The sequence below is a fragment of the Petaurus breviceps genome, unplaced genomic scaffold (genome assembly GCF_028583685.1).
Source record: "Petaurus breviceps papuanus isolate PSGF00001 unplaced genomic scaffold, PetGlider_PUasm1.0 64, whole genome shotgun sequence".
In the NCBI taxonomy this organism is placed as follows: Eukaryota; Metazoa; Chordata; class Mammalia; order Diprotodontia; family Petauridae; genus Petaurus; species Petaurus breviceps.
This window is the reverse complement of record NW_027186428.1, coordinates 1,574,051-1,596,853: the sequence shown is the minus strand read 5'-3', so window position 1 is coordinate 1,596,853 and position 22,803 is coordinate 1,574,051. Positions and strand designations below refer to the sequence as shown.

Genomic DNA, 22,803 nt, shown 5'->3' with positions numbered 1-22,803 from the left:
AATAGTATTTATATATTTTTAAACATTTGATCTTTAAAACTTTGAATTCCAGATTCATTCCCTTCCTCCCTTGTCACCCACCCTTACTGGAAAGATAAGCAATTCAATATAGGTTGTACATGTCAGTATAGGTTGTACATTGCCATAGTAGATATATTGTAAAAGACTGGCTATATTTCCCCCCCTCCCATCCCACCTCAACCTCCCACTTGTTCTATTCTCTGCTTTAATCCTGTCCCTTTCCAAAAGTGGCTGCTTCCAACTTCCCTCCCCCCCAGCCTGCCCTCCCTTCTATCATTCCCCCTCTCATCCCCTTCCCTCCTACTCTCCTGAAGGGTGAGATACTCAATTTAGTATGTATGTCATTCCCTCCCTGAGCCAAATTCAGTGAGAATAAGGTTTTGCCTTTTTGCCTTCCTGTTCTTCCCCTCCATTGTAACCATTTTCCCTTGCCTCTCCTATATGAGATAGTTTACCCCATTCTGTCTCTCCCCATCTCTCGTTATATTCCTCTCTCACCTGTTAATTTCACCTTTTAAGTATCATCCCTTCCTATTAAATTGGTCCTGTGTATACCTGTAAACACATATACACATATTCACATATTTTATATGCCCATATACCCTCCTTCAGCTATTTTCATACTGAGAAAAGTTTCATCAGTTGCAATTATCGTTTTTCCATGTAGGAATGTAAATAGTTCAGCTTTTAATTTATGATTTCTTTTCCGTTTACCTTCTCATGCTTCTATTGCTTCTTGTATCTGAATGTCAAATTTTCTATTCAACTCCCGTTTTTTCATCAAGAATGTCCTCTATTGAAAGTCCTCTATTGCACTGAATGACCATATTTTCCCCTGAAACATGATACTCAGTTTTCCTGGGTAGGTGATTCTTTGTTTTAATCCCAGCTCTTTTGCCCTCCGGAATATTATATTCCAAGCCCTTTGATCCCTCAGTGTAGAAGCTGCCAGATTCTGTGTTATCCTGATTGTGTTTCCACAATATTGAAATTGTTTCTTCCTGGATGCTTGTAATATTCTCTCCTTGATCTGGGAATTTCAGAACCTGGCTGTAATGTTCCTAGGAGTTTTCTTTTTGCGATCTTTTTCAGGAGGTAATTGGTGGATTCTTTCAACCTCTGTTTTGCCCTCTGGTTCTAAAACATCAGGGCAGTTTTCCTTGAGAATTTCTTGGAGGATGATTTCTAGGTTCTTTCTTTGATCATAGCTTTTAGGTAGTCCAGTAATTTTTAAATTGTCTCTCCTGCATCTATTTTCCAGGTCAGTGGTTTTTCCAATGAGATATTTCACATTGGCTTCTATTCTTTCATTTGTTTGGATCTGCTTAACAGAATCTTGATTTCTCATAAAGTCACTAGCTTCTATTTGCTCCAATCTAATTCTGAAGGAATGATTCTCCTGAGTGAACTTTTGAGAGTCTTTTTCCTTTTGGCAAATTCAGCTTTTTAAGGCATTCTTCTCCTCATTGCCTTTTTAAGCCTCTTTTGCCATTTGAGTTAGTCTATTTTTTAAGGTGTATTTTCCTCAGTCAGGCTAATGACTCATTTCATAATTTTCTTGCATTGTTCTCATCTCTCTTCCCAGTTTTTCCTCCACTTCAGTTATTTGCTTCTTAAGGACCTCTATGGACGGTAACCAGCTCATATTTTTCTTGGAAGCTTTTGGTGCAGGAGTTCTGACTTCATTGTCTTCCTCCTGTTCCATGCTTTGATCCTTTTTGTTACCGGAATAGGAGTGTAAAGTTGGGGTACCCTGTTTATTTTGCTTCCTTTGCCTGCTCATGTTGCCACTCAGTCCCTTGACCCCTGGGCTTTTTTCCCAGTGTAGGACTCTGCCACCAGACAGGGGAGCTTTGTCCCAAACGCTGGTGTTTTCTCAGCTACCAAAGGTATTAGTTGGGTACCCTCTCTGAAGTCTCCACATGCTCTGGCAAGCTGGACACACACCCAAGGACCTCCACCCTAGACTGAAATCCAGATCCAAGCAGGTTAAAGCAAGAGTGATTACCCCTCAGACTGGTTGCTTGGTCCCCGTACACTCTGCAGACCAGGAGCTGAAGCTGCCAGGTGGGGGCAGCTGTACTCCATGGCTCCTCAGCAACTTCTCGCCCTGGGGCAAGAGGCCCAAGCACTCCCACTTACTGGTCCCCAAGTCCAGACTGCACTGACCTCTCACTTTGTTCTTCACATCAATGTGTTGATAAATCTGGAAAAGGCCACAGCTGCTGCAGATGGGGGGGTCCCTCCGGGTCTGGCCCGCCCTGGAGCTAAAGCCTCGGTGCGGGGCTAGGCTCCGAGGGCTCCCAGAGCACTGGGCTGGCCTCTTGCTGCTGGTCTGGTGGGCTGTCCTCAGCTGGAGGTTAGCTTCTCTGTGTCATTTTGTGGGTTCTGCAGCTCCAAAGTTTGTTCAGACTCCCCTTTTACATAAATTGGAGGTGTTGAGAGCCGGAGCTGTGCGGAGGTCCTGCTTCTACTCTGCCATCTTGACTTTGCCCCCCCCATACCTAGCATTTCTAATAAAATATTAAATAATAGTGGTAAAAATGGACATCCTTGTTTCACCTCTGATCTAATTGAGAAGGCTTTTAGTTTATTCCTATTACAGATGATGCTTGCTCTTGATTTTAGATAGATAAAACTCCATTGATTCCTATACTTTCTATTGTTTTCATTAAGAATGGGTGTTGTATTTAGCCAGAAGCTTTTTCTGCATCTGTTGATAATAACAATGATGTTATTTTTGTTGCTTTTATTATTAGCATGATCAGTTATACGTATAGTTTTCCTAATATTGAACTAGCCCTGTATTCCTGGTATAAATCCCACCCAGTTATGTGGTATGCCTTTGTGATATATTGCTGTAATAGCCTGTTAGTATTGTATTTAAAATTTTTAAATTAATGTTCATTAGGAAAATTGATTGACAGTTTTCTTTCTCTGTTTTTGGTATCCTTGGTTTAGGTATCAAAATCCTATTTGTATCATAAAAGGAACTTGGTAGGACTTCTTTGCCTATTTTTTCAAATAGTTTATAACATACTCGGATTAATTGATTCTTAAAAATTTGATAGAATCCACCTCTAAATCCATCTGGTCCTGGGGATTTTTTGTTAGGAAGCTCATTGATGGCTTGTTCAATTTCTTTTTCTAAGATAGGGTTATTTTTTTTTAAATGCTTTATTAACTTCTGATTTACATCATTCGTTTCCGCCAGATTTTGAGTTACAAAATTTCTCCCCGTTTTTCCCCCACCCATCCCCCCCAAAACAGCAGTCCCACAGGATATCCCCACCTCCAATCTGCTCTCTCCCATATTTTCTCCCATACCCGTTTAGACTTTTCCAGTGCATCTCTATGCCTCAGTGCCTGTATATCTTATTTCTTAATTACATGTAAGATGGTATTAATAATAGTATTTATATATATATATATCCATATACACACACACATATATATATATTTGAATATTTGATTTTAAAACTTTCAATTCCACATTCATTCCCTTCCCCTCCTGCCACCCACCCCCACTGGGAAGACAAGACAAGTTCAGTATAGGTTGTACATGTGCGGCTAATGCAAAATAATAACGTAGTAGATATATTGTAAAAGACTGACTATATTTCCCTCTCTCCTATCCCACCTCCCACTTGTTCTGTTCTCTACTTTGATCCTGTCCCTTTTCAAAAGTGGCTGCTTCCAACTTCCCTCCCCTGCAGCCTGCCCTCCCTTCCATCATTCCCTCTCTCATCCCCTTCCTCCCCTATTCTCCTGGAGGGTGAGTACCCTATTTCATGTGTATTTCACTCCCTCCTCAAGCCAGATTCAATGGGAGTAAGGTTGACCCATTCCCTTTTGCCTTCCTATTCTTCCCCTCCATTGTAGCCATTTTCCCTTGCCTCTTCTGTATGAGATAGTTTGCCCCAATCTGTCTCTCCCCATCTCCTCTCATTATATTCCTCTCACCTCTTAATTTCACCTTTTAAGTATCATCCCTTCCTGTTAAATTGGTCCTGTGCCCTCTATCTATGTATACCTGTAAACATATGTACACACATTCACATATGTATTCATATGCCCATATACCCTCATATATAGACATATATATTTCTAATCCCTTCAACTACTGAGAAAAGTTTCATAAATTACAATTATTGTTTTTCCATGTGGAATGTTAATAGCTCAACTTTGATAAGTTCCTTATGATTTCTTTTCCCTGTTTACCTTCTCATGCTTCTCTTGCTTCTTGTATCTGAATGTCAAATTTTCTATTCAACTCTGGTTTTTTCAGCAAGAATGCTTGAAAGTCCTCTATTCCACTGAATGACCATATTTTCCCGTGAAACATGATACTCATTTTTGCTGGGTAGGTGACTCTTGGTTTTAGTCCCAGCTCCCTTGACCTCTGGAATATCATATTCCAAGCCCTTCGATCCCTCAGTGTAGAAGCTGCCAGATCCTGGGTTATTCTGATTGTGTTTCCACAATATTCAAATTGTTTCTTCCTGGCTGCTTGTAATATTCTCTCCTTAATCTGGGAATTCTGGAACCTGGCTATAATATTCCTAGGAGTTTTCTTTTTGGGATCTTTTTCAGGAGGTAATCGGTAGATTTTTTCAACCTCTATTTTGCCCACTGGTACTAAAACATCAGGGCAGTTTTCTTTGAGAACTTCCTGGAGGATGCTTTCTAGGTTCTTACTTTGGTCATGGCTTTCAGGTAGTCCAATAATTTTTAAGTTATCTCTCCTGGATCTATTTTCCAGGTCAGTGGTTTTTCCCATGAGATATTTCACATTGCCTTCTATTCTTTCATTTGTTTGGATCTGTTTAACAGCATCTTGATTTCTCATCAAGTCATTAGCTTCCATTTGCTCCAATCTAATTCTGAAGCAATGATTCTCCTCATTGAGCTTTTGAGATTCTTTTTCCATATGGCAAATTCGACTTTTTAAGGCATTCTTCTCCTCATTGCCTTTTTGAGCCTCCTTTGCCATTTGAGTCAGTCTGTTTTTTAAGGTATTATTTTCTTCAGTCAGGATGTTGACTCTCATTTCATAATTTCCTTGCATTGTTCTCATTTCTCTTCCCAATTTTTCCTCCACTTCTCTTATCTGCTTCTTAAGGTCCTCGATGGCCTGTAACCAGCTTGTATTTTCCTTTGAAGCTTTTGGTGCAGGAGTACTGACTTCACTGTTTTCCTCCTGTTCCATGCCTTGCTCCTTCTTGTCCCCAAAATAGGAGTGTAATGTTGGAATCTTCTGTCTGCTTTGTTTCCTTTGCCTGCTCATTTTGCCACTCAATTATTTGACTTTTGGGCTTTTTGCCACAGTAGGACTCTGCCATCAGACAGGGGAGCTTTCGTCCCAAATGCTGGGGTTTTCTCAACTGCCGGAGGTATTAGATGGGTGCCCTCTCTGAGGTCTCCACACACTCTGGCAAGCTGGACACACACCCCAGGACCTCCACCCTAGACTGCAATCCAGATCCAAGCAGGTTAAAGCAAGAGTGATTACCCCTCAGACTGGTGCTTGGTCCCCCTACACTCTGTAGGCCAGGAGCTGTAGCCGCCATGTGGCTCTGGCTGGCTGTGCAGGTGTCTCAGTGGTTTCTCGCCCTAGGGGTAAAAGCCACGCCCTCCCACTTACTGGGTCCCAAAGTCCAGACTGCACTGGCCTCTCACCTTGTCCATCGCATCTATGTATACATAAATGGCCACAGCTGCTGCTGATCTGGAGTCCCTCTGGCTGGGGGCTGGTCAGGCCCAACCTGGGGCTAAAGCCTCGGGTATGGGGCTGGGCTCCGCTCCCAGAGCGCTGTGCTGGCCGATTCCTGCTGGGCTGTCCTCAGCTGGGACTTAGCTTCTCTGTGTCATTTTGTGGGTTCTGCAGCTCCCAAGTTTGTTTAGAGTCCCCTTTTCACATGGATTGGGGAAGGTGGAAGCCGGAGCTGCGTGAAGGTCATGCTTCTACTCTGCCATCTTGGCTCAGCCCCCTAAGATAGGGTTATTTAAATATTCTATTTCATCTTCTGTTAATGTGGGGAATTTTTGTAAATATTTGTCCATTTTACTTAGATTGTCAGATTTATTGGTATGTGATTGGGTTTGTCTAATAGCTTTAATTTCATCTTCATTGGTAATGTGTTCACCCTTTTCATTTTCAATACTAGTAATTTAGTTTTTTCTTTTTTTAAACAAACTAACCAGAGGTTATATCTATTGTTTTTTTCCCTTCATAAAATCAGTTCCTAGTTTTATTTCATTGGGGTTTTTTTTTTTTGCCTTTTGGAGGGCAATTGGGGTTAAGTAACTTGCCCAAGTTTACATGGCTAGTGTTTTTGTGTGGGTGTTAAGTGTCTGAGGCCGGAACCGAACTCGGGTCCTCCTGACTCCGGGGCCGACACTTTACTCACTGGGCCACCTAGCCTCCCCAAGTGTTTGTTTTTTTAATGTTAGATTTTATTAATCTGCTTTGATTTTTCAGAATTTCCATTTTAGTATTTAATTGGGGTTTTTTTTTAGTTATATGCCCACTTCCTTGATCTGTTCTCTTTTTATTGATAAGTGCATTTAGAGATATAAATTTTCCCCTAAATTCTGTTTTGATTGCATCCACAAATTTTGCTTTGTTGTCTCATCTTTGATGAAATTATTTGTTTGTTTCTCTGATTTGTTCTTTGACCCATTCTTTTTTTTTTTTTTTAGGATTTTTTAGTTTTCCGTTAATTTTTAATCTATGCTTTCACAGCCCTTTATTGAATGCAGTTTTTATTGTATTCTGGTCTGAAAAGGGTTCATTTAATATTTCTCCTTTTCTACATTTATTTGTGAGGTTTTTATGCCCTAATACAGTCAGTTTTTGTGAAAGTGCTACATACAACTGAGAAAAAATTAAATTCTTGTCTATTCCCATTTAGTTTTTCTCCAAATGTCTCATATCTAACTTTTCTAAAATTCTATTCAACTCCTTAAAGTATTTCTTATTTATTTTATGGTTAAAGTTATCTTGTATCTGAGAGGGGAAAGATAAGATCCCATATTAGTAGAGTTTTACTATTTCCTCCTACTGTAACTAATTTTTCCTTTAAAAATTTGGATGCTATGCTTTTTGGGGGATATATTTTTAATAATGATATTATTTCATTGTGTATGGTACTTTTAGTAAGATGTAGTTTTTCTAGTTGTCTCTTTTCATTAGGTTTATTTTTAGTTCTGCTTTTCTGAAATTCATAATTGCTACACTTGCCTTTTTTTAAATTTCTGATGAAGCATAGTAGATTCTGCTCTAGCCCCTCTGTGTGTATCTCTCTGTTTCAGATGTGTTTCTTAGAAACAGTATATTGTTGCATTCAGATTTCTAATCCATCCTGCTATCCCATTCATAATTATGATTATTAACTGTGCATTTCTCTCCATCCTATTTTCTTCTGCTTATCCTTCTTCCATTTTACTCAGTCCCTCCTCAAAATTCTGTTTTGCTTCTTATCACTGCATCTCTTAATCCTCCTTCTCTCTTAACTCTCCTGTACAACCGTACAACCTTTATCTCATTACCTTCATACTTCCCTGTCAGGTAAGATAGATGAGAGAGAGAGAGAGAGAGAGAACACACACACACACATATTTTTTTCTTTTCCTCTTTCAACCAATTCAGAGGAAAATGAGGTTCAAGTATTGCCCACCTCCCTACCATTTTCCCCTCCAGTGTAAAATTTCTTCCTTGAGTGTCTCTTTCATGTGAGATAATTATCCCCATTCTTTCTTACCCATCCATAATTCCCTCATGTGTCCTCTCTCTATGTAGAGTACTTCTGACTGCTCTAATAATGATCATTCATTGCCTCTCCATATGGGAATGTAAGCAGTTCAACCATATAGAGTCCTTCATGATTTCTCTTTCATATTTACTTTTTTATTCTTCTCTTGAGTCTTCTCTTTGGAAGTTGGATTTTCTCTTCATCTCTGATCTTTTCTTCAGGAATGCTTGAACATCCTCTATTTCATTAAATGTCCATTTCCCCCCCTGAAAGATTATACTTCGTTTTCCAGGGTAAGTTATTCTTGGTTGTAATCCTAGCTCCTTTGCCTTCCAGAATATCATATTGCAAGCCCTCTGCTCCTTTAATGTGAAAGCTACTAAATCTTCTGTGATCCAGACTGTGGCTCTGTGGTATTTGAATGGTTTCTTTCTGGCTGCTTGAGGTATTTTCTCTCTAACCTGGGAGCTCTGGAATTTGGCTGTGATATTCCTGGGAGTTTTTATTTTGGGATCTCTTTCAGGAGGTGGTCAGCAAATTCTTGCTATTTCTGTTTTACCCTCTGGTTCTAAGATATCTGGACAGTTTTCTTTTATAATTTCTTGAAATATGATATCTCCACTCTTTTCTTTGACCATGGCTTTCAGGTAATCTAATAATTCTTAACTTATCTCTCCTCAATTTATTTTCCAGGTCAGCTATTTTTCCAGTGAAATATTTTACACTTCTATTCTTTTGACTGACTCTTGATGTCATGTCAGGAGTTATGGAATGATTACCATTCCACTTGACTGATTATAATTTTTAAGGAATTATTTTCTTTGGTCAGATTTTGTGCCTCTTTTACCGTTTGCCCAATTCTGGTTTTTTTTTTAAGGTGTTATTTTCTGGTGCCTCTTTTTAATCAAGCTATTAATCATCTTCTCATAATTTTTTTTTTGTTGCCCTAATTTTGCTTCCAGGATTTTCTTCTACCACTAATTTGATTTTTAAAATCTTTTATCTCTTCCAGGAATTGTTAGGCTTTTGTCCAATTCACATTTTTCTTTAAGGCTTTGCTTGTAGCTGTTGTGACATCTTTGTCATCTTTTAGTTCTTGCTCTCCCCTCTCATCATAGTAGCTTTTTATGGTCAGGTTCTTTTTTTTGCTTATTTTATTCAGCCTATTTCTTGACTTTGAATTTTATGTTAAAATTGGACAAAATTCCCAGGGTGAGTTTGGGGGTGCAGCACAATGTCCTGACCTTCAGGTTTTTTTGCACTGCTATTTTCAGAACTAGTTCTGGGAGTTGGAAGTTTTTTCAGTGTTTCTAAGGTGGTGATCTAGGGTGATGCTTTCTTGATCTGTTCTTTGGTCCTTACCCAGGAAAGACCCCTGATCTTTTGTGACTGAAACCACTCCTCTTGCTCTGGAACTGTGACCTAAAGTGGGCAGTGGAATTGCCAGGCATTGCCCAATCCTGTGATTAGTGCTAGCACAGGGGTTTCTTGTAATCTCTTTCTTATCAGTTTTCTAATTCCTTACTGTCTTAGGGCCAAGAACTCCTGAAGCTACTTCTAAGGCTTACAGCTGGTATTGCCACCATGTGTGCTCCAGTCCCCACCCTACCCTACTGTTACCTACCTCTCCTTCTGATCTCCTGTCTTAGGCTGGGCTTGTAGAATTTGATTTGAGTAACTAATTTAAGGTGGTTGGGAGAGCTTAGCTATAGTGCTTCCTTTTCCTCACGATCTTGGTTCCCTGTCTTACCCTTTCAAGGAATTAATATGATTGCTGAACTAGTAATATTTGAAAGATTGTAAAGAATGGGAAAGTTATTACATGTTTGGAGGAAGGACAAATTTCCCAGTTTTCAAAAAAGGGAAGAGAACGGAGTCTGTAAAAGGCAACAACCTCTTATCTTTGATTCTTGCTAAATCTAGACAAAATTGTTTAGGGGATGGTTAGTGAACATCTAGAAATGAAAAGTGGTGCCTAAGAACAAGTCCTACATTCTGGGTCTAAATTAATTTCCCTTTTTGACAAGGACGCTAAAATAGGAGATTGGAGAATGCTGTATTTTAAAGTGCCATGTACTATTCTGGTAGAAAAGATGGAGAGATATGGGCTAGCCGACTAGTTGAATTTTAGAACAGGTTGAAATGGTTTGATGTTAGCTTGAAAGATTTTCGGTGGAGTGCCCCAGGGATCTATGCTTGGTCCTGTGTTCTTTAATGTTTTTTTGCAGTAATTTCAATAAAACCCTTGGCAAATGCCACTAAGCTAGGAGGGCCACAGCCAACTCACTAGATGAGAAAGTCAGGATCTGAAGAGATCTAGAAGATTGGGATGAATCCAATAAGATGAAATGTAATGTAAAAAATAAATTTAAAAAATTAATGTAAAATCTTCAGCTTGGGAACAAGAAATAAATTCTATAGACCCAGATTAGAGAGGCAAAGTTAAACAAGTTAGTCTGGGGGAAAAATGAGAGTTTTAGTGTATAAATAAAAGCCAGAAATGCCATATGATGGCCCCCCAGAAAGCTAATGAAGTCCTGGACTCCATTTAAAGGCAAAGTTTCCAGTAATAAGAAGCTGATCATTTTCTCTACTAGACCATAGTTGGAATATTGTATGTAGTCCTTGACACCACAATTTACAAAGGATATTGATCATCTGCAGAGCATTCAGATAAAGGTAACCAGGATGGTGAGTGGCCTTGAGTCCATATCATATGAAGATCTGTTGAAGGAACTAAGGATGTTTAACCTTGAGGAGAGAAATGTTTTATTTGGTTTGGGTTTTTTTGTTGAGGGATAGTATGGTGGAGCAAGAAACTGGCATACTAGCTGCTTTCAAGCATTTGAAAGGGTAATTAATATAGCAGAAAAAATGAGACATGTTCTATTTGCTCCTGTTTCTGCACTCTGGGGCCATTTTAGGTGTGATATAAGGGAAAATACCCTAACAATTATAGAACTATACAAAAGTGGAATGGACAGCTTCAGGAGTTTTAGTGTATATTCCCCTCATTGGAGGATGCAGACAAAGGCTCTCTTACCAGGTGTGTTGTAGTCAGGAGTCCTTTTTAGATAGGGGCTTCTAACTCTAAAATTCTGTCATTCCCTTACCAGTAATGTTACTTTTTTTTTTTTTTTGGCGGGGGGGGGGTAAGGTAATTGAGGTTAAGCGTTTTCCAAGGCCACACTGCTAGTAAGTGTGTCAGGTGTCTGAGGCCAGATTTGAACTCAGGTCCTCCTGCCTCCAGGGGCCAGTGCTCTGTTCACTGCCCCACCTAGCCACCCCTGTAATGTTGCTCTTGAACTTTTGCAGATGACCTAAGTCATCTTTCTAAAGAGAGTTTACACTCAAATACATTACATTTTGATGGAAAGGATTTTGTTCCTACAATTGCTTCAGATTCTACAAAAGGTAGTGGTACCTATCTCCCCTTGAAATATAACAAAGTGAATTTTAAATTCAAGATGAAGAATGACTGAGACTGGAAGTTAAAACTACACAACATTCACAACTAGTTGCAACATTCCCCAGCACTGAATATTTTCAAAGTAATGCTAACACCAGTGCTAAGTCTGTCTACCACAAACTGCACCTCACCTTTGGTATTGATGATTAGAAAGACATTTGGAATTGCCTTTTGAGTTTTTCTCTCAAGATGGCGCCAAAGGAAAAGGAAGCTGTTCTGTGTTGTACACCCCCACACCCCCTCCCCACCCCTGACAGAAGCCAAGTCCAAGGCTTTGAAGGCCAAGAAGGGCGGTTCTGAAGGGTGTCCATAGCAACAAAAAGAAGAAGAGGCAAACATCTCCCACCTTCTGGCGATCCAAGACACTAAGACTTCAAAATCAGCCCATATACCCTAGGAAATGTGCCCCTTGGAGAAACAAGCTTGATCACTGTGCCATCATTAAGTTTCCTTTGAGTCTGCTATGAAGAAGATTGAGGACAACACCCTAGTTTTCATTGTGGACGTCAAGACCAACAAGCATCGGATCAAGGAGGCCTATGTCCGTCTTGCTCCAAACTACGATGCTTTAGATGTTGCCAGCATAATTGGAATCATCTAACTTACTGTGCCCAGCTGTGTCCCATTCCACCTACAAGAAAACGTTTTCCAGGAGAAAAAAAAAATTGCCTTTCGAAATTACCATAAAGTAATGAGTCATTCTTAAAAATTGGAAGAGGACTTAGAAATTATGAAATAATACTTGTCAAGCACTTTTCAATTCAAACGTAAAAGTGCTATAAAAATTCTAGCTATTTTACAGTAATGGAACCTTGAGGTCAGAGAGAAAAACTAGTTCCAGCTAGCTCATGGCAGAGACAAGACTCTTCCTTTCTGACTTCTAATTTAATGCTTTTTCCACTGCTTTTTTTAGAAAAGGCTTGATCCTAATAGGTGTGTGTGTGTGTGTGAGAGAGAGAGAGAGAGAGAGAGAGAGAGAGAGAGAGAGACCTTTCTCGTATGCAGACTAGGTCTGGCTTAAATACTTTGTAGTATTATCTTTGTACTTCTGTGTAGCTCTTCTGCAGTGTTATGCAGTAAAATAGTAAGCATTTGGTGTCTTAGAATCACAGAATGTCAAACTGCAAGACCTTAGAGATCTAGTCTGTCTTCCTTTATTTTATAGAGGTGGAAACTGAGACTCAAGAAAGGGGAAAGGACTTACTCAAGGTCACAAAGCTATTTAGTGGTAGAGCCAATGCTTAGAATCCTGGACTTCTGGCTCCTTGTCTACTGCTTTTCCTCTACACTTTTGTTACAGAGGAAAGATCTCTCTGAAATATAAGATCTGTGTTTAGTGAAAGTCACTTTTGTTCCTTTCAGATATATTCACATTAAACTAGTAAGGTTGCCTTCAGAGACCTGTTTACAGGATAAAGGAGAGAATGTTTATTAATTAAAGTAGTTGCTTCTGAAATGATTGAAAATAGTTGATTCTCTTACATATTATACCACTGCCCCTCCCAAATCATCTTACTATTACCAGTTAACAATATAGTTAATTTTCTATATTGTTAACAAAATTATGCTTTTCAGAACTCATCCAAATTCCATATTGTGACTTTACCACGGGCCTTTTGTATTAATATTTCTGAAAAAAAGAATATCATGTTTCCTTAAATGTGTTCAACTTTTCTTTAGTTACAAAGAAACTGAGCATTTGCAGCACATGTTTTTTTGAACTTGAAAGGAAAGATCTAGAATAGGAATTTGGAATGTTTTTTAGCCTATTACCTTAGATGGAGCCAGTTTTGCGTTTTAGTAATTTAAAATTGAAAAACAGCAATGACGCTTTTCAAATTGGTTGTAGAGTTGTCACCTTTTGGAAGCTTCATAGTTCACACACAGCCCTTTACCATTCACTTTTATAAAGTTTGTCAGGCTTTAACAATATCTAAATTTTTCACTTAATTATTTTGGTTTTTGTTCTGTTTATACCAGCTTGTAGCTCTTCTTACATCACAGTATACAGTGAATATGGAGTTGATGTTTTTGATGTTCATACTATGGAATGGGTTCAGACCATTGGCCTGAGGAAGGTAAGGGAATCCATTCCTTGTCATTTTGTTGTAACAGAGGAGCTCTATAAATTATACATTTTAATCAAAATTGCTTTTTTGTTCCAAACCAGATCAGACCACTTAACATGGAAGGAACGCTTAATCTCCTTAACTGGGAACCTCCACGGTTAATATACTTCAAGAACAAGTTTTCAGGTAGGCAGAAAAGGAACAAGCTTAGAATATTTTTCTGTTCGATAAATGTATATATTATATGTCATAAGCAAACAGTCTTCATTCACCTAGATTCAGCAAATCCATGTGCTTCAAAGTTGTGCTGTGCTGCTATCTCTGAGAATAAATGATATTTCAAATACATAGGCTACAGCCATAATTACTGGGTGTTATTTGTTATTCATGTAGGAGCTATACTCAGTGTTCCAGAAACTTCTGATAACAGCAAAAAACAAATGCTTCGAACTAGAAGTAAAAAGCGGTTTGTCTTTAAGGTTCCTGAGGAAGAGAGATTACAGCAGAGGCGGTAAGAGTTTAATCACTTAGAGCTTGGTTAGGTTAATAGTAACAGCCAAGAGTATTTTTGCATATGAATGAATTTCCAAATGTTTTCTTTTCCCCAGAGAGATGCTTAGAGACCCAGAACTGAGATCAAAGATGATATCAAACCCAACCAATTTCAACCACGTTGCTCATATGGGGCCAGGAGATGGAATGCAAGTGCTCATGGATCTCCCTCTGGTAAATTAAATAAATTTACCCAATAAGCAGGGGATGAGGCATGGGAATGGAGCTTACATCCACAAAATATAATCTCTCTGCACTTGCAGTGTCTGCTTTTCTGACCAGCATTTGCCAGAGGAAGCTACACATGAGGCTTCTGAGGAAGCCTTTCCTTCAAGGAAAAGGGGACCTGGCTGAAAAGTGAAAGGCTGCCATCTGCAAAGATAATCCAGTCCACACTGTTAGCCGCCTTATAAACATTTTGCAAATACTTGTCTTTCTAAACATCTTTTCTTATGATGAAGATAGCAGAATTAAATTTCCCTCCCCCTCCTCTTTGTACCAGTCTGTTCTAATACCACCTCCGACAAGCTTTAAGCATGCCTATCACATAAACTTTCTCTGCCAAAATCTTTCTCCAGAATTATCACTTTTTCAGCTTAAGGCATCCCTCTGTTTCCTTTTTCCTGCTTCTTTTATATTTCCCTGGCCAGAGTAGGCACAATCATTAACACATTAACACTTAAGAATTGAGCTGATGCACCCTGGGCTCTTTTTCAGGCTTGGAGCTATATGAAAGGAGGCAGGTCATGGGCCAGGACCTGCCTGCAAGTTCTGATTCTCCTCCTCGATAGCTGTGAGGCCCACTGCCTCCCAGGCCCAGCCCCTTGGCTTTAGAGCTGAGAGAATAATACTCAAACTGCCCACTCCCAGCATTGTTCAAAGGAAAGCACTGAAAAATGTAAAGACTTAAAATGTGTAGGTGTCTGTCTCAGTAATAATGAGGAAGAAAACCATTCGACCCAAGTGTTTACTAAATACCTTCTGTGTGTGTGGTGCTTGGCCAGGCACTGGTATGGGGGTCTTAGAGGGTAAGGGATGGTGGGGGCATCTAAACCTGTGATTTCATTGGTGTAGGGAACTCTTTCTGAGCAAACTCCTTCTGCCACTACAGAGGAACAGCTGCTCTAGATCTTAAATTCTTAGGAGAATTGTTTAGGGACTGAGAGGCTAAGTGATTTGCCCAGGTCCCAAAGCCAGGATGGGGCAGAGGCTGCATTTGATTCTTGGCCTTACTGATTCTGAGACTGGCTCTGCTAGCATACCACTCTGCTATGTAGACACCAGAGAGACTGAGCTCAAATTAGAGCATTGTAGCTTTCAAGAAGCTTACTGCCCTGAAGCATACAGCATATAAATAGATAAGTAGATATTAGATAATTTAAGGATCCAAAAAAAGAACCTGAGAAGTGGTTAGAATGGTAGAGAGAAAACAAGGAGAAAGCAGCATTACAAAAGCCAAAGGGAAAGGAGTATCTAGAAGAAGGAGGGGTGGGGTGGTGGTTATCCAGTTCAGTGAAAAATTATAACTTGGTGCCAGGAATATAAAGATTTAAAAAATGAAACTATTTGGCCTTAGAAGGAGTTTACTTTTGTCAGAGGGGAAATAACTAAAACCTATAAGGGAGATCAAGAAGGATGAGGACTGAGAAAGATATATTATAACCAGCAATTAAGAGAGTAGCTTCTGCCAGAATGAAAGTGATTGAGAGCTGATTTGTAGTTGAGGAAGTGGAAGCTAGTCTGGACAGTATTATGCTGTTGTTAACCAATTTGTTCAGGACATCTGTACTGTTAGATTTTTAGCTCTTGACTTTTACTTGCAAAATAAAATTTGTGCCAAATATCGAGTCCTAAATAACAGGAGGGGATAGTGGTGTATCCTTTTACTACCTTCTTTTAATAAAAGCACATGCATTTTCTGTAATTAAAAAACTAGTTATATGCTGTGTCCATCAGTTATCAACCTAGTGAGATCAAGAGCTAACCAGTGTGTCCCATTGCTATCCATATACTATCATGAGGCATAGGAAGGGCTCCATCATTCTTCATGAACCCCTTGTGGAAGATTAATGGGAGGATATGAACAAGAGACATGTAGACTGGGTGGTTATGAATGACTAGCTTCCATTTTTTTTGATGCTTTGTGATTTATAAAATGCTTTCCTTGTGACCACTCTTGGAGGTGATTGACCACAAAACCCTGAGGATTTAGGTAGTATCCAGATGTGATGCCACTGGTGGTGATAACTATATATTTACATAATATTTTGTAGTTTACTTTAGCTTCTTCTGCTGCAAAAATCATCTTCTGATTTTTTTTGGAGCTTAGAAATTATTTGTTTGCCTAGCAAAAAGACAATCTTAAACATTTTCCCAGATTGACCTTTATGTCATTTATTGTCTCTGACCCACAATACTTATTTCATTAAACAGGCCATAATGACTGGCGTGGGCATTTGGTTATACATCTGTTTTAATGTTGCATTTTCAAATACAGAGCGTATTGCCTTCCTCACAAGAAGAAAAGGCCGGCCCTTCCCCAGCCAACCTCTCCCGGCAACCACAGTCAAGAAGTAAGACCTACGTATCATGGCCCTCTTCAGGTACAAATTGCAATCCAGATAATTTTAGGAATTATCTATTAGACTTGATTCCTTGAGGGCAGAAACCATCTATTGCCTTTGTATCTCCAACAGTGCATTGCACAGTAATCAAACAGTAAGAATTTATTAGGTGTTTACTGTGTGCCAGGCATCATGCTAAGCCCTGGGAATGCAGAGGGGCAAAAGACAGTCCCTGCCCTCCAGGAGCTTCGTGTAGTGGGGAAAAGAGCGAGCAAGCACGGCGTAAATCAGACCAATGGGAAACGTTGACAGAGGGAAGGTACTAGAACCACGAGGGGTCCAGGAAAGGCTTCCTCTAGAAGGTGAGATTTACTTGGGATTTGAAGGAAGGCAGGAGGCAGAGATGATTCCAGCCATGAGCAACAGTCGGAGAAAATGCTCCAAGCTGAGGTGGTTGTGTGTCACGTCTTCAGACTTATTAAGGCACTTAAATAAATGTGGGTTGTATGAATAAACATTAATTGTGCACTACCTATGATGTCTATGAGTACTGTGGCAGAAAAGGGGCAAGGAAAATACAGAGGGCTTAATGTAATGTTTAAATTTTTACTTGAGTTATAAACTTTCCTTTTCCTATAGGTGGAGGTGAACTAGGAGTGTCCATACCTCTAAGAAGTATGTCTGATCCTGACCAGGATTTTGACAAAGAGGTAAAACTTGCCTTGTCAAACCAAAGCTTTTCCATACTACATAAATACTAAGAGTTACTCCTTAAGAAGACAGACACTTGGGTCACAAGCAAAAAGTTTACTCACCTACACCTATCCCCTTCCCAAAGTAGTAGCAAAGATGTTGGGAGGGAGGTTAAGCTTATCAGTTTTGTTTTAATTTTCAGCTATGTTCATTCAAATATGAACAATAACAGATAAAAGCAGAAACAAAAACATATGTGACAAAATGATTCAACAAAACATTATAGAAAGAGAATATAACTTTTTGTATGTGTAACCATATTCTTACTATTTACTGATTAAAAACAAAAGCTGTGCATATTAATTTTTAACAACAGAAACAAAGTTGTCATGTGTTTTAATACAGATTGTATTTCTGTTTAATGTTTGTCTTTACATGGGTGTAGTAAATATGTATATTCTTTTGTTTCTACTTTTTTTCGTTTTTCATCACTTCACATAAACCTTCCCACTTTTTACAGGGCATTAATGGTTTGTAACATTCTAGACCTGTGTATTCATTGGCATAGGGAATTTCCAGGGAAGAAATCCCTTCTACCAATGTAAATTGGCAACTGTCCTGTAATTTTCAGCCTTAGAGAGTTGCTTAGGGCACTGGGAGGTGAAGTCAGATCTCCAAGCAGAGGCTGATGTTAATACAAAGGCTTGTTCCTAGATTTGTTGGGGTCCGTTGCTGCTCAGATTCAGTGTCTCTTTTGAAGAGAAATGGGTGTGAGCCTTGAAACAGTGAGTTTACTAAACTGATGAGAATAAAAAGCACCTCATTCATTCTGCCTGGGTTGCTTGTCACAAGTACTTATGGAGTAAATTTCTCAGTATTTTCTAGGTTTCTGATTATTGAAGGAGGAAGGGAGAGATAGATGGCTATGAAACCTGCCTGCCTTCACAATGGGAAAAAATTTTATACAAAATAATAACAAAATAGTGATTTTTTTTTCCTTAAAATACCTATAAGCAGACTTCCCCCCTCTTCCATCCTATCAGTCATCGAATTGTCATGGCTAGTGGAACACCAATGCGATATTTACAGCACCCATGATCACAGTAAAGACCGTGACTATAAGCATCACATGACGTTTGATTGCAAAATATACCGAACTCTACAGATAGAGGACAGAACTAAAGCATTTATTTAGATACCAGAAAACCAAATCCCAAAATGAGTAAGCCAATTCTGTCATAGTACCAAAGATATTCAGAAGCCATAATAACGCTGAGAGCCACAGCATCCTTCAGCCTTCCCACAAACCAATGCAATATCAATATTTACTCACAAACCTCTCTAGCTCCTTGCCTCAACCTCCTCTCTCCCACTGTCTTGCTAGCTCTGACCAGCTTCAGCAAACTTCTCCCACCACAGGCAACACATGATTACATTCAGTCTATTAGGGGGCAGAGTTTACTTTCAAAGCAGGAAAGGTCTTCAAACTATCCCCTAGGTCTATTAAGGGGCAAGGAAGATCTTCAAATTCCTATTCCCATTACAGCTAGTAGGATGTGAACTCAGCCATTATTTTTAGTGACTAATTGTCATGTGGTCTTAGGGCTGGTTAGAGATCATAAAGCCATGAATTTTAAACTGGATGGACCTTAAGTAGCATCTAATCCAATCCTTCATTTTACAGGGTACCCAGAAAGATTAAATCATCTCCAAGCCACAGAGATCTTTAGCAACAGCTCAGGGACCTGGGTCTGACTTCATATCCAGCACACTCCACTTTACTGCATAAGGTGCCCTGAGGCATCTTATTCCTCTGTGATTTATTCCCTTATTCCCCAGTAGTTCTCAACATGCCTCCAGCTTGGTATGAGCTCCCCAAAGCAATTTCCACACCCATAAAATGAAGGGTTTGAATTAGATGATCTTCAGGATTTTTTCCCAACTCATAATCCTGCAATCTCCTATGAAATAATGTCCCCACAGTCACGTTCCACACAATCTAAGCCCGGGGTGAGGAAGCTGTGGCCTAGGGCCACATGTGGCCTTCTAGGTCCTCAAGTGCAGCCCTTTGAATCCTCACAGGACAAATCCCCTTCATAAAAGGATTTGTTCTGTAGAACCTAGACTCAGTCAAAAGGCCACACCCAAGGACCTTCAATGACACAGGTGACCTCAAGACCTCAAGCTCTCCCCACTGCTGGAGCAGCAGGGCCAGAATTTAAACTATCTGCCTTTTCAGCTTTTGGGGTCCTGTTCACATAATGTGACAGCTTTGAGCTCCTATGCTCATTTGCTAGATAAGTTCAGAGTTCACCATTTAGCCTAGAATTGGAGATCTAAAGTTTGAAATTCTTTGGGAAAAGGCATTGTATATATAAGAACATGGAAGATTGTCTTTGGGAATATTCATCATCATTTCTTCTTTTTTCTAACAGCCGGATTCTGATTCCACCAAACATTCTACTCCATCGAACAGCTCCAATCCAAGTGGTCCCCCCAGCCCCAATTCTCCACACAGAAATCAACTTACACTAGATGGACTAGATCAATCAACCTGTGATGCCTAACACTCCAGTGCTTCAGCTTCCCATTCCCAGCACTGCAGCACATGTTCAGAAACAGACAGAGCAAGCGTGTCACATGAATGCCAAGACTGATACTCAGTCTCTAGTGTTGCACAAGAAAATAAATATCCAGATTGTAGATAAGAAAATGGAAATGAAAACAAATTATTATTACAATAATAATCACTTTTTTTTTTGCAACGTTGGGCAGTTGCGATAGTTAAGATGTATTCATTTCTGCACAGCTGTGATATAAATCTGTTACATATAAGCATTAAAGAAAACCAATAAATCTCTTCTGTCAAGAAAGAAATAGAGGGGAAAATACTGGTAGTGTGGATGCTAAACAGTATTGACAATATTATTTTTCTATAGAACGATGTAATGTCTCTAGCTGGAAATCCTTTTAGGCAAAATATGGACGTTGGCATAGGAAATACACACAAAGGACCTGTTACATTCTCAGATAAATATACTTTTCCCTTTTTCCTGTAACTCTTCCTAAAACTTTAGGAAAATAATAGGAAACTGTACATTGTTCCCAGCATCACTAGAATCATGAAGTCAAAAGAAAGCTGAGGTTAATTTGTGGCCTTTCGACTCATTTAGCCATTATGTATTCAGCTGCAGAAACATCTTTCTACCAACTTTTTAGTCATGTATATAGGACAGTAACATCTCCCCCTTCCCCTTTTTACCCCACTAACTGCTTTTTATTTCATCCTCAATTATGGCACTGATCAGGACTTTTAAGACATCAGAAATACTGTTGTGAAAATTTTGTCCTTTATTTCCCATTTCCTCTTTTTTTTTTGGAGGAGTAGCATTCTCTCACACACATATGCATATGTGTTTGTGAATGTGTGTGTATGACTACCCACAGATGAAACATCTGTGTTCTTGATTCCTCACAAGGGTCACATGAGAGAGCAACTCTTCTCATTCATCATCTTTCACCTGCATGGAGGCCCCATGATTACTAAACCAGTATTGATCATGTAGAAAAACACACAGCACCCTCCTAAAGACTTCCTATGACCCATGTGCAGTGGTGGTGTTTTGTGTGGCTATTTAATCTCATACTTCCTTATATTCTCCATTTAGTGACCATATTTGTGACCTCATCTCATTAAAAGCTTGTAATTAATCCCACAGCTGGCATGTCCAGTTTTTCATTGACCCATTAGTGTGCCTTTTGCCCCAATATGACAATTGGATGTCACTTACTGAAGATTTTATTTTAATGGGATAATAATGCAACATCAATGGTTTCTCCCCCCCAAAACTCTGTTATGATGTGCACTTGTTTTTAGTTGAAACTGAGTGTTCTAGTCCACATTTAGTCCTGTAACATTAAGTGTCTGACAGACAGTACTGGCTCTCTCCTCAGATTCTCCATAAAGGGGCTCCTTTGGAGCTGGACACTACTGCTTTGGGGGGTGGGAGGGGAATCTGGTTTTTACTTTTTTAATGTAAGTCTGAGTCTTTGTAATTATTGAACTGTGAGAACATTTTTGAACAATTTACTTGTCAATAAAGCAGAAGAGGGAGGTTTTAAAGTTCATAGTGGTCTGTCTTGGCATAAAAACCTACTGCATGAATTCAACAGACATTTACCACACCTCTGCTGTTTGCAAGGTTTATCATATCTGAGTTACCTAATGAATTTACCCTGCAAGAAATTCTGGTCTGCATATTTCATGTTTCTGTAAAAAGTTAAGATTTTAGAAGTATTGCCCTTTCAAGAATTCTTTGAGGTATGGAGTGCAAATACTATTATCCTCATTTTGATGATAAAGAAGCTGACATGAGATTTTTGTTTTTCCAAAGAAAGCAACCAAACTGTAGATTGTAAGATATAAAAAAAATCCCATTTCAGAGAACTGGAAGATTCATTACTTTGTAAAGAAATATTTGGCTACTTATTTTAAAATATTTGGTAAAAGATGAACCTGGTAGTCTCCGTTCTGTTCTAGAGATGAGAGATCTGACTGTGGTGGAAAGTTAAACAGAATCCTAGATAGAGATTTTGGTTTTTGAAAATAACAGGAAAGTCACCCCTCCTACAAGTGCCTCCTAAAAAAGAAAAATCCTACCTTTAGTTTCTAATACACTTTTAAGGTTTACAAAACACTTAAAATTTATTTCAAGGATCCATGATTTTGTTATTTTGATTAATTTCTCAACCAACAAAGATATCCACCTCTAAACAATTTGGCTGTGCTAAGTGCTGGGGATAAAAATTAAAATGCAGATTTTCCCCTCAAGGACCTTAACAATTTAATCAGAGAAGACCACATACCATGGGAGCCGAATTCCAAAGAAGTCCAAAGGCAGAGTAGCTGGTGGAAGATGGGGGGAAGACTGCTGAGTGTCTGGGGTCAATGGAGTCGAGAACCATTTGAATACAATTGATTTCCTTTCTTGTACTATGTATACCTTGAAAAACATTATTCTGAAAAGGGATCTATAGGCTTCACTCATCTACAAAGGAGAACATTCAGAAAAAAGATGCTGTAGCTATACCCTTCTATGTGGAATGTCTGAGACATCCCCTAGGGCAACCAAGCCACTCAGCTTTGGAACTGAGTCTACTCCAACCAGGCCCAGTCTCCCAACCACACTTCACCCTGCCAGGTCCCCTGCTTTTCATTTTTTTTTTTTTGGAGGGGGGAGGTGAGGCAGTTGTCATTAAGTGACTTGCCCAAGGTCACAGCTAGTGTCAGACGTTTGAGTCTGGATTTGAACTCTGGTCTTCCTGACTCCAGGGCCAGTGCCTGATTCATTGCGCCACCTAGCTTCCTCTTTTCATTTTTTACTCAGGGAATAATAATCAATACTACCAGTGTTTCTGGAATCATGTTCATTCATGTGACTCTACTCATTCTTGTAGTGTGCCAGACCAAAACACTTCCCTAGCCACTATTCCCCTTCCTGTGTTGTCTCCCCATTGGAATCAATAAATTTCAAAAAACACAAGAGAAAGGCCATCTGACATGCCGGTAGAAGAAAACTACACTTCTGTTGCCTCATCATTATATGGAAATGACGCTGAACCAGAATAATGAGTTCTGGGAAGGTTTAAGTGAGATCTGTGTCTTGTCTAGGTACACGCCT

At 39.3% G+C, this 22,803-nt stretch overlaps 1 protein-coding gene across 1 annotated transcript in view; it reads left to right on the top strand.

Annotated features, from left to right (window-relative positions):
• Nucleotides 1-21,248, top strand: part of CDC42BPB (CDC42 binding protein kinase beta) — a 167,313-nt gene extending 146,065 nt beyond the window's left edge. Inside the window, exons 31-37 of the mRNA XM_069103758.1 lie at nucleotides 13,225-13,322; nucleotides 13,415-13,499; nucleotides 13,707-13,824; nucleotides 13,922-14,039; nucleotides 16,363-16,468; nucleotides 17,069-17,139; nucleotides 19,558-21,248. Coding sequence (XP_068959859.1) covers nucleotides 13,225-13,322; nucleotides 13,415-13,499; nucleotides 13,707-13,824; nucleotides 13,922-14,039; nucleotides 16,363-16,468; nucleotides 17,069-17,139; nucleotides 19,558-19,689 — 728 coding nt within the window. The 3' untranslated portion in view covers nucleotides 19,690-21,248. The remainder of the gene's footprint in view (nucleotides 1-13,224; nucleotides 13,323-13,414; nucleotides 13,500-13,706; nucleotides 13,825-13,921; nucleotides 14,040-16,362; nucleotides 16,469-17,068; nucleotides 17,140-19,557) is intronic.
• Nucleotides 21,249-22,803: the final 1,555 nt, after the last annotated feature.